The sequence below is a fragment of the Phoxinus phoxinus genome (genome assembly GCF_949152265.1).
Source record: "Phoxinus phoxinus genome assembly, chromosome: 21".
NCBI lineage: Eukaryota > Metazoa > Chordata > Actinopteri > Cypriniformes > Leuciscidae > Phoxinus > Phoxinus phoxinus.
In genome coordinates this window covers 8312577-8326252 of record NC_136896.1, presented here as the reverse complement: position 1 = coordinate 8326252, position 13676 = coordinate 8312577, and the positions used below count along the sequence as shown (strand labels likewise).

Sequence of the window (13676 nt, the reverse complement as noted above, 5' to 3'; positions counted from 1 at the left end):
ACTAAAACAAGTTTAGTTTAGTGTTTAAATCATTTTAAATACTATGACAAAACTAGAAAACTGATCAAATGACAGAAACTAACAGTATAGTTGAAATTGATATAAATTGTTAGCTAGGCTATATCAAAATAAATAAAAATTAAAAAATTAAACATTGTTTGTTTTCTCTACAGTCACGAGGTGATTTTGCAATTCTAAATAAATAAATTAACACTTATAATATATAATATAAACTTATATAGTTTCTTATAGCATTTCATGTTGTGAAAAATAAATCTCACATAAATAATTAAATTAAAATATGAATCAAATACAAATATGAGAGAAGAAATGGGTCTAAATGTCTATGTGGTCTAATACTGTCTATGGTCTAAAAACAAAGTAATAAATCTTCCAGTATCAAAAAAAAGAATGTGTGGGAAAACAGTTTATTATGAACGTGAACATTTAATGAGCCAATAGAAAGCCGCGTTACTAATGGTACAGATTTTTTTTGTCCAATCATTGATCAGCATGCTTAGACGAGTTGTCACATGATCAGCGCGCGTTTACCACACCTCTTTTGAGAAGCAACATGGCGGCACTAGGAGTGGAAGTTACTGTGGCGAAAGATGACGGAGAAACAAATACAGCTGTCAATGTTCCCGAAAGCGTGTTACGAAGAGATCAAGCGCGACAGGAAGAGGCAGAGCGCCGGAGAAATGTCAAGGAGAGCCAGACCGTGAAGGAAGAAAAGAGCGATTTCTTCACGTCCACCTTTAATGCTGAGAAGTCAGCAGTCGAGGAGATGCTCTCCAGCTCTAACCTCAGTGACCGCGACAAAGCCGCAAAAACACTGGAGGAGGTCACTGTGAGAATTCAACAGCTCCAGAAGTTTCTCAACGACAGCATGTTGTTTCTAACCCAATATGAAATAAGACAGGCACAGGCATCCATGCAGAAACTCCAGAGCTCTCTTGATGAGAAGAGGGACTTGGTGTTGCCTAAAAAGAAATTCGCCTTCAGATCCAGGAATGCCGGAGCAACTAAGCAGCCTGAACCGAGTAAACAAACAACAGATAAGCCTGCATCTGATGTTGGTGGTACTGTAGTAGTGGATGCTGCAATCTCTGTATACCAGTGTGGATTCTCTAATGCTGAAAACCAAGTCCTGATCATGCAAGCTGAGGAGATCCAGCAAAAAGATGTTCTGTTATCTCATCTGACAAACTGTAAAGTAAAACTTTATGGCTGTCCGAGCACCCTGCACATCAAGAATATCCGGAGCTGCGAGATCCTCTGCGGGCCAGTGTCCAGCTCTGTGTTTGTTGACCAGTGCACTGACAGCACTTTGGTGTTCCCCTGTCAGCAGCTGCGCACCCATAACACCACTGCCACTCAGATATATGTCCATGTGACCAGCCGGGCAATTATAGAGGATTGTCGTGAGGTCAGGTTTGCACCATTCACGTGGACCTATCCAGGTATCCATGATCATTTCAAAGTAGCCGGACTTGATCCAGACAGAAACAATTGGACCGATGTGGATGATTTCAATTGGCTTGCTGCTGGCACACCTTCACCCAACTGGACTGTCATTCCTGAGACTGAGAGAATAAGTAGTTGGGATTTTGTGGGACCATCTTAAAAAACAAAACCCTGATGTGATTACATTATTCTGTGTTAAGAAAATATGATGCTAATATTGAGATGCCATAAACATTGAATGTTCCAGAGTTCTGCACTTATAAAGCTCATTAATTAATTTGAATGATGTATTCAAATAAAAATAAAATAAAAAAGTCTTATCACATCTGTTATTTGTAGTTCACTCGCCAAGACATTCAACTTTACCGAATTAAATCATTGTTAAAGGGACAGTTCACAGAATAGTAAAATATCTGGCATTGTTTAATCACGCTCACATCTTCCAAAACTTTACACTTGTTTTCTTCTGTTTCACAGAAGAAGATGATATTTTGAGAAATGTCTCAGTGTTTTGTTATTTATTTCTCTCTCCATACAATGGAAGTCAATGGTCACCAAAACTGTTTGATTACCAACATTCTTTGAAATATCCCATTTTTCTGCAGAAGAAAGAAAGTCATACAGGTTTGGAACAACATGAGGGTTGACAGAATATTCATTTTTGGGTGAACTATCACATTTAATTCTGTTACTAATTTATACATTTATTAATGCATAATGTAATTAGTTTGGTAACACATTTCAGTAATTTTCTAAAAACAAGATTTATAGAAAAAATGCGATCATTTTTGTGCATTATGTGCAAAACAATGTATACATATGGAGGTTTTAATTTAATACTATAAAATGATACCAGATAATTAGTTATGCAAAAATTGGCCTGTTATATTCAGATTTATAGGCTCTAGATTTTGATACAAATACAATTATCTAAATATGCATTAGTTGTGTAGACTAGTAATTTTTTACTTTAAAAAACTTTATAATAAAGTCTCATTTGTAAACATTACTGAACTACATTGGTTATGAACTAACAATTAACTATACTTCTTTTTATAATCAAAAGTTTTATCTTAATGTTAGTTGTATCTTAATATTTATGCACTTTGAACTGAACAAATATGAACAATTGCTTTATGCTTTTATTAACTAACAAAAATTAATAAATACTGTAAAATGATATTGCTCATTGTCGTTCATGCTAGCTAATGCATTAACTTAACAAACGAGACCTTATTGTAAAGTGTTTTTGACTATCATTAGTTCCATGAATATTTCAACTTTGAGAAAGTTAAGAGATCCTCCCAAACAGTGGCTTGTTTGTCATGATCTCTAAGACACTTGAAGTGGAAGTGTAATGGTCTTAAATCTTTGCCTCCTGGTTTTTGGTGTCTCTTTAGTTATGCCAGTCAAACCATGTGACCAATCAAGCCAATCACACGGCACGGCAGCAGCTTACAGATAGGCTCATCTGCTGGCCAGGGATTTCTGTAAATGGGATGAGGGTGATTAGCTGGGTTTAGGATGACGTACAGTAACTTTGTGTTTAATCATTTGGATCCTTGGCTTTTGTCCTCCCTTTGCAGATAGAGGGACACCACTATTTGCGTCAGCACCAGGGCACACTGTTGTTTTTAAGTATTGTAGATGAAAATCCATTTTTAAGATTGTGAAGAAGATAATGTATTACACTGCCGTTTACCTGTAAAAGAACCTGAGTTGGATTTTGTCTATTATGGGTGCAAAGATCATCATGAAAATAGCTATTAAGTTCTCGCTCTACTGGAATGGATTACACATTGTGCCTTGAACGTACTTTCAACGTTCAGCTTCTGTAAGGTACATCGCACAGCTGTCTTTGGAGATCATCAAACTCTGTTTTTTTCTTTCTTTGGACTTTAACTAGTTGTTCAACATGGCTCTCATGAAGGTAAAGTTTGACCTGAAGAAACGGGTGAAGCTGGCCCAAATGCTATGGCTCATGTACTGGTTTTCTGTTATGGCCAGTGTTCTTGTCTTCAGCATGGGCCTTTTCTTTAAAATCGAACTTCGCAAGAGAAGTGAACTTATGGACAACAATGAGAGTCATTTTGTACCCAACATTCTGATCGGTGTGGGTCTTTTAGCATGTTTTCTCAATGCCTTCGGGGGCAAAATCTGCTATGACTCGCTCGACTCCACCAAGTTTGCGAAATGGAAGTCCATTTTGAAGCCCTTTCTCGTTTGTTGTGTGTTCTTCAACTTCCTCCTCATCCTCACGGCGGCTCTGTGTTTTGCCATGCGCATTCCTCTAGAGTTTACCCTTGCCGAGGGCCTGAAAAATGGAATGAAGTTCTACAAGGACACCGATACACCCGGTCGCTGCTACATGAAGAGAACTCTGGACCTCATGCAGATAGAGTTCCGCTGCTGTGGCAACAACAACTACAAAGATTGGTTCGAGATCCAGTGGGTGAGCAACCGTTACCTGGACTTCAGCTCCAAGGAAGTCAAAGAGTGAGTGTCCTTTTGCAGCTCAATGATTGGGTGATGCGTAAACATTCATTCCTTTCAGTTCTTTTCAATTCATTTTGGTCAGATATAGTTTCGACGATTAGATAATGAGCTGAGAAGTTTCATTTAAGATGCTTGGCACTTTGAAAGGACCAAAAACAGTGAGTTTCTTTTGTAGGTTTTTAGAATGCCTGTTTTTATGCTGTTTGTGGAGTTATTTAGCAAGTTTAAAGTGAGGCTGGGCACCGGGTGATTTGCAGGGGTCAATGTGCACTGTAAGTGGTATCAGGTATGTTAACCAGTTTAGATTTAGTCACTAATCTTCTTGGATCACATTTTCTTGCCCTTAGAGCTTACTGTCCCTTTCAATCAGATCAATACCTGGTAGATTGGCTTGGAATAGACATTGAAATTACTAGCCTTAATATCAGAGTGTGTGATATTTTCATCACAGAGCTTTTTGATGTTTAACCTATAAAGTCTATTAAAAGTTTTCCAAAGTGATTCAAATTCTATTTATCTATCAATTCATTTAAATAAACTAGATGTTATTGATAACAATAATAAGGAAGTTATAATGTATAATTTTGAGGAAGTTGCTTATTTTGTCAGCATTCACAATTTTCAATCAGAAAAAAAGAATATCAGCATTTTTCTGACTAAGACACGAATGTGTAATGCATTTTATGTTGAAATTGTTAATGAAGACAAGGGAAAGTTTCACAATGGTATATTGCTTTTGACATTTTTTAAATTTACTGTACATTTGAGTCCTACTTTTGTCTTATGCATTCTGAAATGTAATATACAACCGATATATTTGCAAAAACAGTTTTTTGTCTGTGTGTGTCTTTAGTCGAATCAGCAGCAATGTGGATGGAAAATACCTAATGGATGGCGTTCCCTTCAGCTGTTGCAACCCTAGCTCGCCACGGCCCTGCATCCAGCAACAAGTAACCAACAACTCGGCTCACTACAGCTATGACCACTACACCGAAGAACTAAACATCTGGAAACGTGGCTGCCGAGACGCTCTTGTAACATACTATGGTGGAATGATGAGCTCCATTGGGATACTTGTGTTGGCGGTCACCCTCTTGCAGGTAAGATGTTTAGCTTTGGAATATCTTAATGTGCTGATCCAGGATCAGACCTTAATGACTTACATTACGTACATCTAATCTTAATGGATTGTGCTGTAAAGGTCAGACTGATCTTTGATCAGTACTTAAGGAACGTTTTGTCCAGTCTAGATACTTAATCTTGTAAACAGCCATCATAAGGTGTTTTTGTTGTCTGCCCCCTAATAAGGTAAATTATAACTACACATTGTTTTGGCTACAGATTTGAGGACCCTGTCCTTCTTATCAGACAATCCCAAAAGGTGCAAAAGTAAAGGTTAGTTAGAGGAGTAATTGCTCATATTTATGACGTCATACCATGTTTATTGACCGAAGCCTCATTCCCTCAATCAATCATCTAAAATGGCACCATCAGGGAAAACATCTAACTGACTTGGGTATTAATAAATGTGATAGATCTTCTGATTACCTTGTAGTAGTTCAGAAATATTGACTTACCTGCTGGGATAAATTAAAATACATGTCTCAGGAATTTGCATAGGAATCCTTCAGGAGCTATTTTTTACCTGATCTAACTTTTAAAAAGATTGGTAAATAATATTGACTTAATCTTTACCTGAAAAAAAAAGAAATGATATAAAAAAAAAAATTTATTTGGATGATACATAAAGCACATATTAGTTTACCCAATTAATAAACATTTTGTATTAAAAAAAATTGTATTAATGGAAACGTATGGAAATAAACATTGATTTAAATAAAATCTGCCAAGCTTACAACAGTCTGTAGCAACAACAAGACCTTGAACTAGGGTTGGTGGAGATTAGGAGTGTGAGATGGTGTGGTGACTGAAGATTCACAGGGATCAAATGTTCTAATCTGCAGGGCGGAGTTAAATCTTGCTTTCTTGGAAAAGGTGATTTCAAATCACCAATTAAAGATGTAGAACTTTCCATCCATTGATTTGACACACACACACACATACATATATATATATATATATATATATATATATATATATGTGTGTGTGCGTGTGCGTGAGTGTGTGAGGAATGGGTTGCTTATTTTAATCAAGTATTTATACATCACGGCCATTTTTTATTGTTCTGCATTTAATTGTTCTGCTGATTTAAATGAAAAAGTATTGTTTTTATTACTGACAAAAATATATATTATAATAACAATAATTGTATCGCTGTTACAGTAAAATACAGTTGATAATTACAGAATGAGAATCATAGGAAGTGAGATTAATAGAAATATTGTAAATAAAAATAGACATCTAACTATCTATCTGTGAAATAGCCTGGACATATGTTAAATATGAATAAACATATCACTCAGCTATCTAATGTGCAGCTATCTAACTCATATCTTTCATGATTTTCTTTAGACTGCTGTAATGATTGGACTTCAGTACATAAACACCTCCCTGTCCACGCTGGTCAACCCAGAAGACCCTGAGAGTGAGAGCGAGGGCTGGATCCTGGAGAAAACAGTCAAAGAGACCTTCACTGATATCATGGCTAAGATGAAGGCCATGGGCAAAGGCAATCAAGTGGACGAGGGGGCAAATGAAGAGGCTGTTGCCACTGCGAGCTGAGCTAACCCTGCACACCAAACTTTGGCCACACCTACCTGAGGTAGAGAGCTGTGGGACACAGCCTAAAACTGTAACTATATCATCCACACTACACAAAGTGTAGACAAAGCCAATCAATGAAGAACTGGTGGAGAGAAAATCTAAACACAAACCTTCGTCAGTCATTTACATTCCTAACTAATGTGGTATATTAGAAACCAATACTATGGTGAAAACACTAATTAGAATACAAATGATTGGCTTGTAAAGAGGGGCTTTAAATATAATATAATATAATATAATCAAATAGTAATTTTACCAGCTTCGCTTTCCCCTTTGACTTTGAACTTTGCTACAAAAAATCGAAATGTTTTTATAGTCATTTTTATAGTCATATTTTGTTTTATTTATGAGTTGATATTCAACCTAAGAATGGCTAGTCACCGATTTGGCATAGTGTGAACGGTAAAAATATGGAAACTAGCCTCAGTACAGTCCGTACTTTTATTTATTAGGAATAAACAACACAATTTGTCATGGGTATGGCAAATGCAAAGAAAATACATTTTTAGACAGGTGTCTTTTCACCCTTGTGGACTTAGGTATGAAATGTGTATGAAAGGTGAGAATCCACATACTTGACAGATGGATGGAGAGACAAGAATTAGTTGTTTTGTTTTATTTTAAAGTAATGCTTTATAAAAAATAAAAAAGTACCAGGGTTGTGATTTGAGAAAGGGGTATAACATTTTTTTTTTTTTTTTTGTGACCTGCCTGATGATGCTTTGTGCACAAGTTCAGCATCAGATAACATATTTGATTTCAACAGCACTGAAAGGAGAGGCTGATTTTGCAGGTTTAGGAGACCCCGATGTGTGCTATGGTACAGAGGGATAACCAGGTACAGGGTGAGGGGATGCTTGAGAAGTCCCCTGGAGTTGAGGAGACAGCTTAAGACTGGCAGCTAAACCCTGACCTGTGACTTCTGCATTCCCACTGCTGGGAGCTCCTGTGCTTTCACATCCGCACAATTACTCCACGAAACGTCCCAGGCCACCAGAGACTGAAACTCTATGGTCAAACCTGTAATTTTTTGTAATTATTTTACTTCAAATTATGTGTCTATGTAAATAGTGTAGCGTTATTACAAATATATTTTTCCTTTTGTAAAAATACAATTTAATTCTAAGAAAAAGTTGACAATTCTAGGACAGTGTTTGGTGCGTAGTGATTATTATTGTGAATAAAACTTGTTTAATTGTAAAAACAAAACTAAAAAAACATACAGATTTCTGTTGTCCAGTCATTTGATCAAAGTGCAGGCCATTCTGGAAGCTCTGTGGGAGGTTTGCCTTATCCAATAAGATCAGTAGAGAATTATGTGATTATTGCGTTCACATGGTGTTTGTTGTGCATGACACATGGCAGTGAATCTGAATAGTAGGTGGTGAGTTTCATCATATAGTCTGTATTTAAAAAGTGTTGTACATGAAATACCTCACACTCATCAATAACATGATACAAAAACATAGAAAAGCCACATAACTGCTAGATTAATTTCAAAAGTCATCAAGATAAGTCATCCACACTAACAATTATGTTATGATTTTAGGAAAGAAGCAGAATATTAGCATGGACTACTATGGGAAATTACAAGGCCGTAAAGAGGGCAACTTTATTTAGGTATTTTGGTTTTCTGACAAGCACATAAACACAGATGATCTGATAAAGACAGTAAGCTGCTTTTGAGTGTGCTCAGCTTAACTTCTTGGCAGGTGACCTGGACTTCTGCTGCATATCCGGTGAAGAGTATCAAGCACTGAAGGATACAGAATCCTTGAGCAGGTACAGAATGTGTCAAACAAAGCTGTGCACTTTTCTTTTCCCCCTTATTTTCCCTTTTGGTCACAGGATATTTGGGAGTGGTGGGAAATCATGCAAGTGCTGCTTATCCCCGATTAGCTTTAAATTAATAGAAAGTGATTTTATAGCTGTAATTATGTCAAACTGGGGTCACGTGAGATTATCATGTGAGATTATGATCGGTTTTGAAATAATTTCAAAACTACACATTTCAGGTGAGGTAGGGTACTATTTTGACAGTAAGTTTGTTGAGAATTAAATCTTCAACTTCAAATTTGTCAACACGAAAGATCAGACCACATTCCACAATTTACAGGAGTCATTATATACAGTCACAACAAATACAGTGGAACCGAGAGACATGCACAATATTTGCAGAAACAAGAGAGAAAAACATTCTAGTGGATTAATTGGTAAAACAATGAGTTGGGAGAAGCAATATTTGTTTCCCTTAAATAATTATGATGTTAAATATTATTTAATTAATTATTATAAATTCCTATTATGTTCCTTTACCAGGTTAATGGAAATCGCACTTTGACTCAGATGATATACTTAAAGGTGAACTGAGTAATTTTTTATATAATAAAATATTTTCTTCTATACCAGCTTAAACCTCAAAAGGGCCAAAACATAAACATGTATTTATTCATCTACAACTCAATAAAGCCTCATTTTGGCGTTATTTGTTTATTTATTTATGCAATTTCATAGAATTACCCTAGTGGCCCAGAAATCTCACACTTCACCTTTAAAGAGTATAAACTTGAAGGATTTGTGCATTGACCTGTGTTTAAATCCTCTTACTCTGGCTTGAACAGTAGGGGTCAGTGACAGAACTAGGCCAGCCAGCATAAACACGTCATTAAACCTAAACTATCGATTTAAGCCTCAAACACTGCCATCTGTTGGTTTGCTTGAATGTATTGCAGTGGTTTTCAATAAACACTCTTATTGTCAAGATGATGACGCAGCTCTCTCTAAGTTTCATTGGTTTCTCAGACTGAATGAAGTCTCTACAAACACTGCAAAATATGCTTCACTGTGTTGTGATAGATAGTCTGTTCTCTCTCAGGTTTATTTTTATTTTTTACCTCCTTTCTCTGTTCCTCTCAGCTGGAAAATTGCCTCATCTCTCGATCCATCTTTTGCCAGGACCTTCAGGCAAAGTTGAGCTCCTCCTACATACATACATACACACTCTTTCACTAAATATATAGCCTATGTTGTTCACCCACTTCAACTCATTCAACTTTAAATGAACGAAAAATGAAAATGCTATCATTGTTTACTCATCACTAAATTAAGATTTTTTTTGTGTGAAACTGTTATGACATGTTTGACCATTACGGTGAGGATTTTGATTCATCTCAGTAAGAGTTTTTTTTTAATCAGTTAATTAAAAAAAGATTCGTACCGTGACCATTTCTTCATATTACAAATATATTACGCCAGTAGGTGGCGAAAAAAACGAGCGACTTTTATTTTATTTTATTTTATTTTTTAAGCCTATTTTTTTTCCTTTTGTGTTATGAACAATGCATCGAATCATCAAAAACGTATTATGTTTCATAAAAATGTGCGTATTTACAAATCTACTAAGCATTTCTGAGCCTTAGGCAATTATATGTATAGAGAGTGTTCCTTACACTCTCTCTCTCTCTCTCTCTCTCTCAGATTCTAATCCATTTTCCAAGCTGTTTTTCCTATGTAGGGAAATATAATAATAAAGGAATTAGGCCTATTTATCTAGTTTAGAGTGCATTTATGTCAATAAGTTAATAACGACACTGACACAAAGCATTCTTAATTTCGATAGCCTATTTAAAATAAGACAAAACAAGCTTTAAAATACACATCTTTATAGTTGGGCCAAGCTCCTAAATATTTGACCTGGCCTTCACAAATAGGGGAGTCAGCTAGCTAGTTGTCTCAGGTAAGTTGTAACAAGGGTTATGTATTAATAACTATCAGGTTTTGATTCGGAGGTCGTGTTGGTTTCAAATACTTAAATTTGAATCATTCGGTCCAATATCATATTTTGTTGAGCAATAAGCAAACACAATAAAAGCACACATGGATATGACCAGGCAACAGTCAACAAGTCAAGCGGTATTTCTCATAAATGTCAGGATGAAGTAAGTTGTCACAGTTGTGCTTTATGTTGTAATTTTAAATTAATTACAATATGTTCTGGCCTTTTAAAAGTATGTTCTTATGCAAAAGTTGGCTACCCTCAGAAAATGTTTATGTAGTAAAAAGTGTGACCCTAGGCCTATAATATTCTTGCAAATTCCAATGTGATGTTATATGTATATGAATTAATAACTATGGTCATAGTTGCAGATGCAACAGGCTTAATTTGAGAACAGCTGTTCCAAAGAGAAAACTTGCTTCTCAATAATACCCTGAATTCTGACTGGTCATGTAATCTCAAAATGTTTGTCCCCATGAGGTGACCCGCTTGATGTCAAATATTTAAAATATTTGTATTATTTATAATAGGCTAGAGTATTCATCTCATGTGAGGGTACATGATTTGCAAAGAACTTTTTTTTAAAGCAGTGCACCTTTAAATGATGAGAAAAGCATGAGACATTAACATACTCTTCCTCACGGGGGCAGCATTTACTGGCGTCTCACATTTATTGACAGAGAATCTATTCTGTCAGGATTCAGACAAGTTACACCCATGTGATCTTTGTATGCAAGTTGCAAACCCCAATAATTTCGCAACAAACATTGATATCACCAATATACAACAATGAAAAAAGCGGAATAATGTCATGATGATCAAATACTTACACAGTCATGACCTCGACGTTTCTCTACCCCTCTGCGCTCTGTGTTTGGCCTGAGTCCAGGGTTGGTCTCATTCTACGTGACCCGGAGATAAATGCCTGCAAGGAGACTGCGAATGACAAAAACACTATGGGGACCGAGAAAGGGAGAGATAGATGGAGGCATTGAAGTGAAGAATGAGAGGTTTTTAGTAGGTGTAGTTTCATTGTTGCGGGGCAGGTTAAACTCTATGGCTAGAGGAGAGAGTGTTTTGTCTTTTTTTTGTAGGCTACTGCTGGGTGTTGCCCCTGAGATCAGGATTAAACAGCAAAGATGGTGAAAGTCTGCGGGGAAAGACTTCATTATGTGATTTACGACATGGCCGCCAGGTTAGCTCTGATGACTGGGGGTCTGTCAGGAGGCCATGATGCCTTAAATAGTTTCAAACACGGGCAACTTTACCCACTTTTTTTACTCATTTATTTGTCAAAAATGTCCCAGTCTCTGTCAGTGAAGATGAAGGGCTCATATGGTTTTCTTTATTCAGCCTTAGAGCCATTAGCGTGTCAAGTTATGCTGAAGTAAGGCTTCATTGTGAGTTGATGTTGGGTCTGTTTGTTCTCTCTGCACAGCTTTGCTGAGGCACTTGGCAGCAGAGCTTAAAGGTATAATTAGGTTTTGATAATGGTAATCTATATTCATGGTAAGTTGACGGAGCCTTTCACTTTTGCTTCCAAAAGCCCATCTCATCACATCTGTCTGTGTTCTCATTCAAAGTTATTCCCTTAAAGAATATTTCAGGTTCAAATGAAGTGTCGCATCAGTGCATCTGTAAATACAGACACAATTTTTGCCTCATTCCTCAGTTTACAAGGGTGTCATGCACCCATTTATTTATCAGGCTATGTATGTAGGCCTATGTGTGTATTTATGTATGTATGTATGTTTGTATGTATGTATGTGCATGAATGAATGCATAAATAAATAAATAGGTACTAAAATGTCATTAGTTCATGTATGTATGTATTTGTTATTTTACCTACAAATAGTGAAAATTCATTATCATAGATCTTCTGCTGTTTCATTGATTTATGATATATATATATATATCCAGAATATTCCTTTGAAAGCCTTTTTTAACACTTTCATGCCAGTCTTTGTATTTCACTAGGGCCTGAGAGAAAGAACTGACATGCTGAGAAAAACAAATATTGTTCAGTCTGGCATCAATCTATCCAGATAAAGCAAGAGATAAAGAAACATTAGAGGGGAATTCGCCCTCAACCCCAAATCTGTTGTTAGAGCCAGAATCACATTACCTGAGTGAAAGCTTGACAATACACTCATTTCTGTTTGGGGTTTGTAAACTGTTTCTGCATCACAATAGAAAGAAGAGTTTATTGTATTCCTACCTAAACCCTTAAACACACATTTACGATTGACTCATTCTCATACCACCATCAATCAATCATTCACAATGACGAGCTATTTCCACACATATCACGTATTAGATTGCCAAGAAAACTATTTATATTTGTGTTAAATGGATTAAAGTGAGAAGGAGGAGTGGTAGACAAAGGGTAAAAGACAAGATTTCATGGGGAGACAAAATGGCATATGAGGAAAGCTCTGGTTTTACAATGGCTATTAAAGCATTTTTTAAGGCCTGCATGGCTTTAGAGCCTTTAGAATAATTCAATTAAATTAGTAATTTATTTAAATAGATGCGAGGCAGGCCCAAGTTGTGGTATGTTATTTAGTCATCTAATGATTCATAAAACAAATTTGATAAGCACTAATTTATTTATTAAACATTGATTTGTGTTATTAGTTAAAAGTCAGTGATTAATTGGGGTGGTACAACCTTGTTTCCCCCACATTGTAAAAAAAAATGTTGGATTACGTTAAAAAAGCAAGTTACCTTGTTGCCTTACAATTTTGAGTTTGTTGTAATTAAAAAATTGAGTTAATACAACGAAGAAGAATGGTTTAATAAACAGAAATTCAAAATAGTATGTTATCTTCACACATTAGTTATCGAAGTTGATTTTGATAAAAGATAAAAAGTTTTTTTTTTTTACAGTGAGGTCTTTTAAATTCAAGTGACAGCTATGCTTATAAGGCCATGAGCATAGCTGACAACTCCCAGAGACTGAAATATGCTACTATATAAATAAATAATATTTTCAACTAGAAATATATGCATATAATGTAGGTATTTTAATACATTTTGAATTGTTATTTTGTAAATAAAATAATAGTTATTGTAAATATGTTTGGAGTTATAAATATAGGTTTACTATAGAAATATATAACGTATTTATATATTTAGTATTTATTTATTTATTTATTTGTTCCAATCTAATTCACATGGACAATTCTGACATTTTAATCAAGTGATAATTTAA

At 35.7% G+C, this 13676-nt stretch overlaps 2 protein-coding genes across 2 annotated transcripts; both read left to right on the top strand.

Annotated features, from left to right (window-relative positions):
- Nucleotides 1–65: 65 nt before the first annotated feature.
- tbcc (tubulin folding cofactor C) lies at nucleotides 66–2634 on the top strand. Its single transcript, XM_079595260.1, has one exon. The coding sequence runs from the start codon at nucleotides 575–577 to the stop codon at nucleotides 1625–1627; it is 1053 nt and encodes a 350-aa protein (XP_079451386.1). The 5' UTR covers nucleotides 66–574; the 3' UTR covers nucleotides 1628–2634.
- Nucleotides 2635–2857: 223 nt separating this feature from the next.
- On the top strand, nucleotides 2858–9446 carry prph2a (peripherin 2a (retinal degeneration, slow)). Its single transcript, XM_079595261.1, has 3 exons — nucleotides 2858–3963; nucleotides 4817–5063; nucleotides 6436–9446. The coding sequence occupies exons 1-3, from the start codon at nucleotides 3383–3385 to the stop codon at nucleotides 6643–6645; spliced, it is 1038 nt and encodes a 345-aa protein (XP_079451387.1). The 5' UTR covers nucleotides 2858–3382; the 3' UTR covers nucleotides 6646–9446.
- Nucleotides 9447–13676: the final 4230 nt, after the last annotated feature.

Excerpts from the sequence above, each read along its gene's own strand:
- prph2a (XM_079595261.1), top strand. The coding sequence starts at position 3,383 with ATGGCTCTCATGAAGGTAAAGTTTGACCTGAAGAAACGGGTGAAGCTG. Across the intron at positions 3,964-4,816 it reads AGCTCCAAGGAAGTCAAAGA|TCGAATCAGCAGCAATGTGG; the intron begins GTGAGTGTCCTT and ends GTGTGTCTTTAG. Across the intron at positions 5,064-6,435 it reads TGGCGGTCACCCTCTTGCAG|ACTGCTGTAATGATTGGACT; the intron begins GTAAGATGTTTA and ends GATTTTCTTTAG.
- tbcc (XM_079595260.1), top strand. The coding sequence starts at position 575 with ATGGCGGCACTAGGAGTGGAAGTTACTGTGGCGAAAGATGACGGAGAA.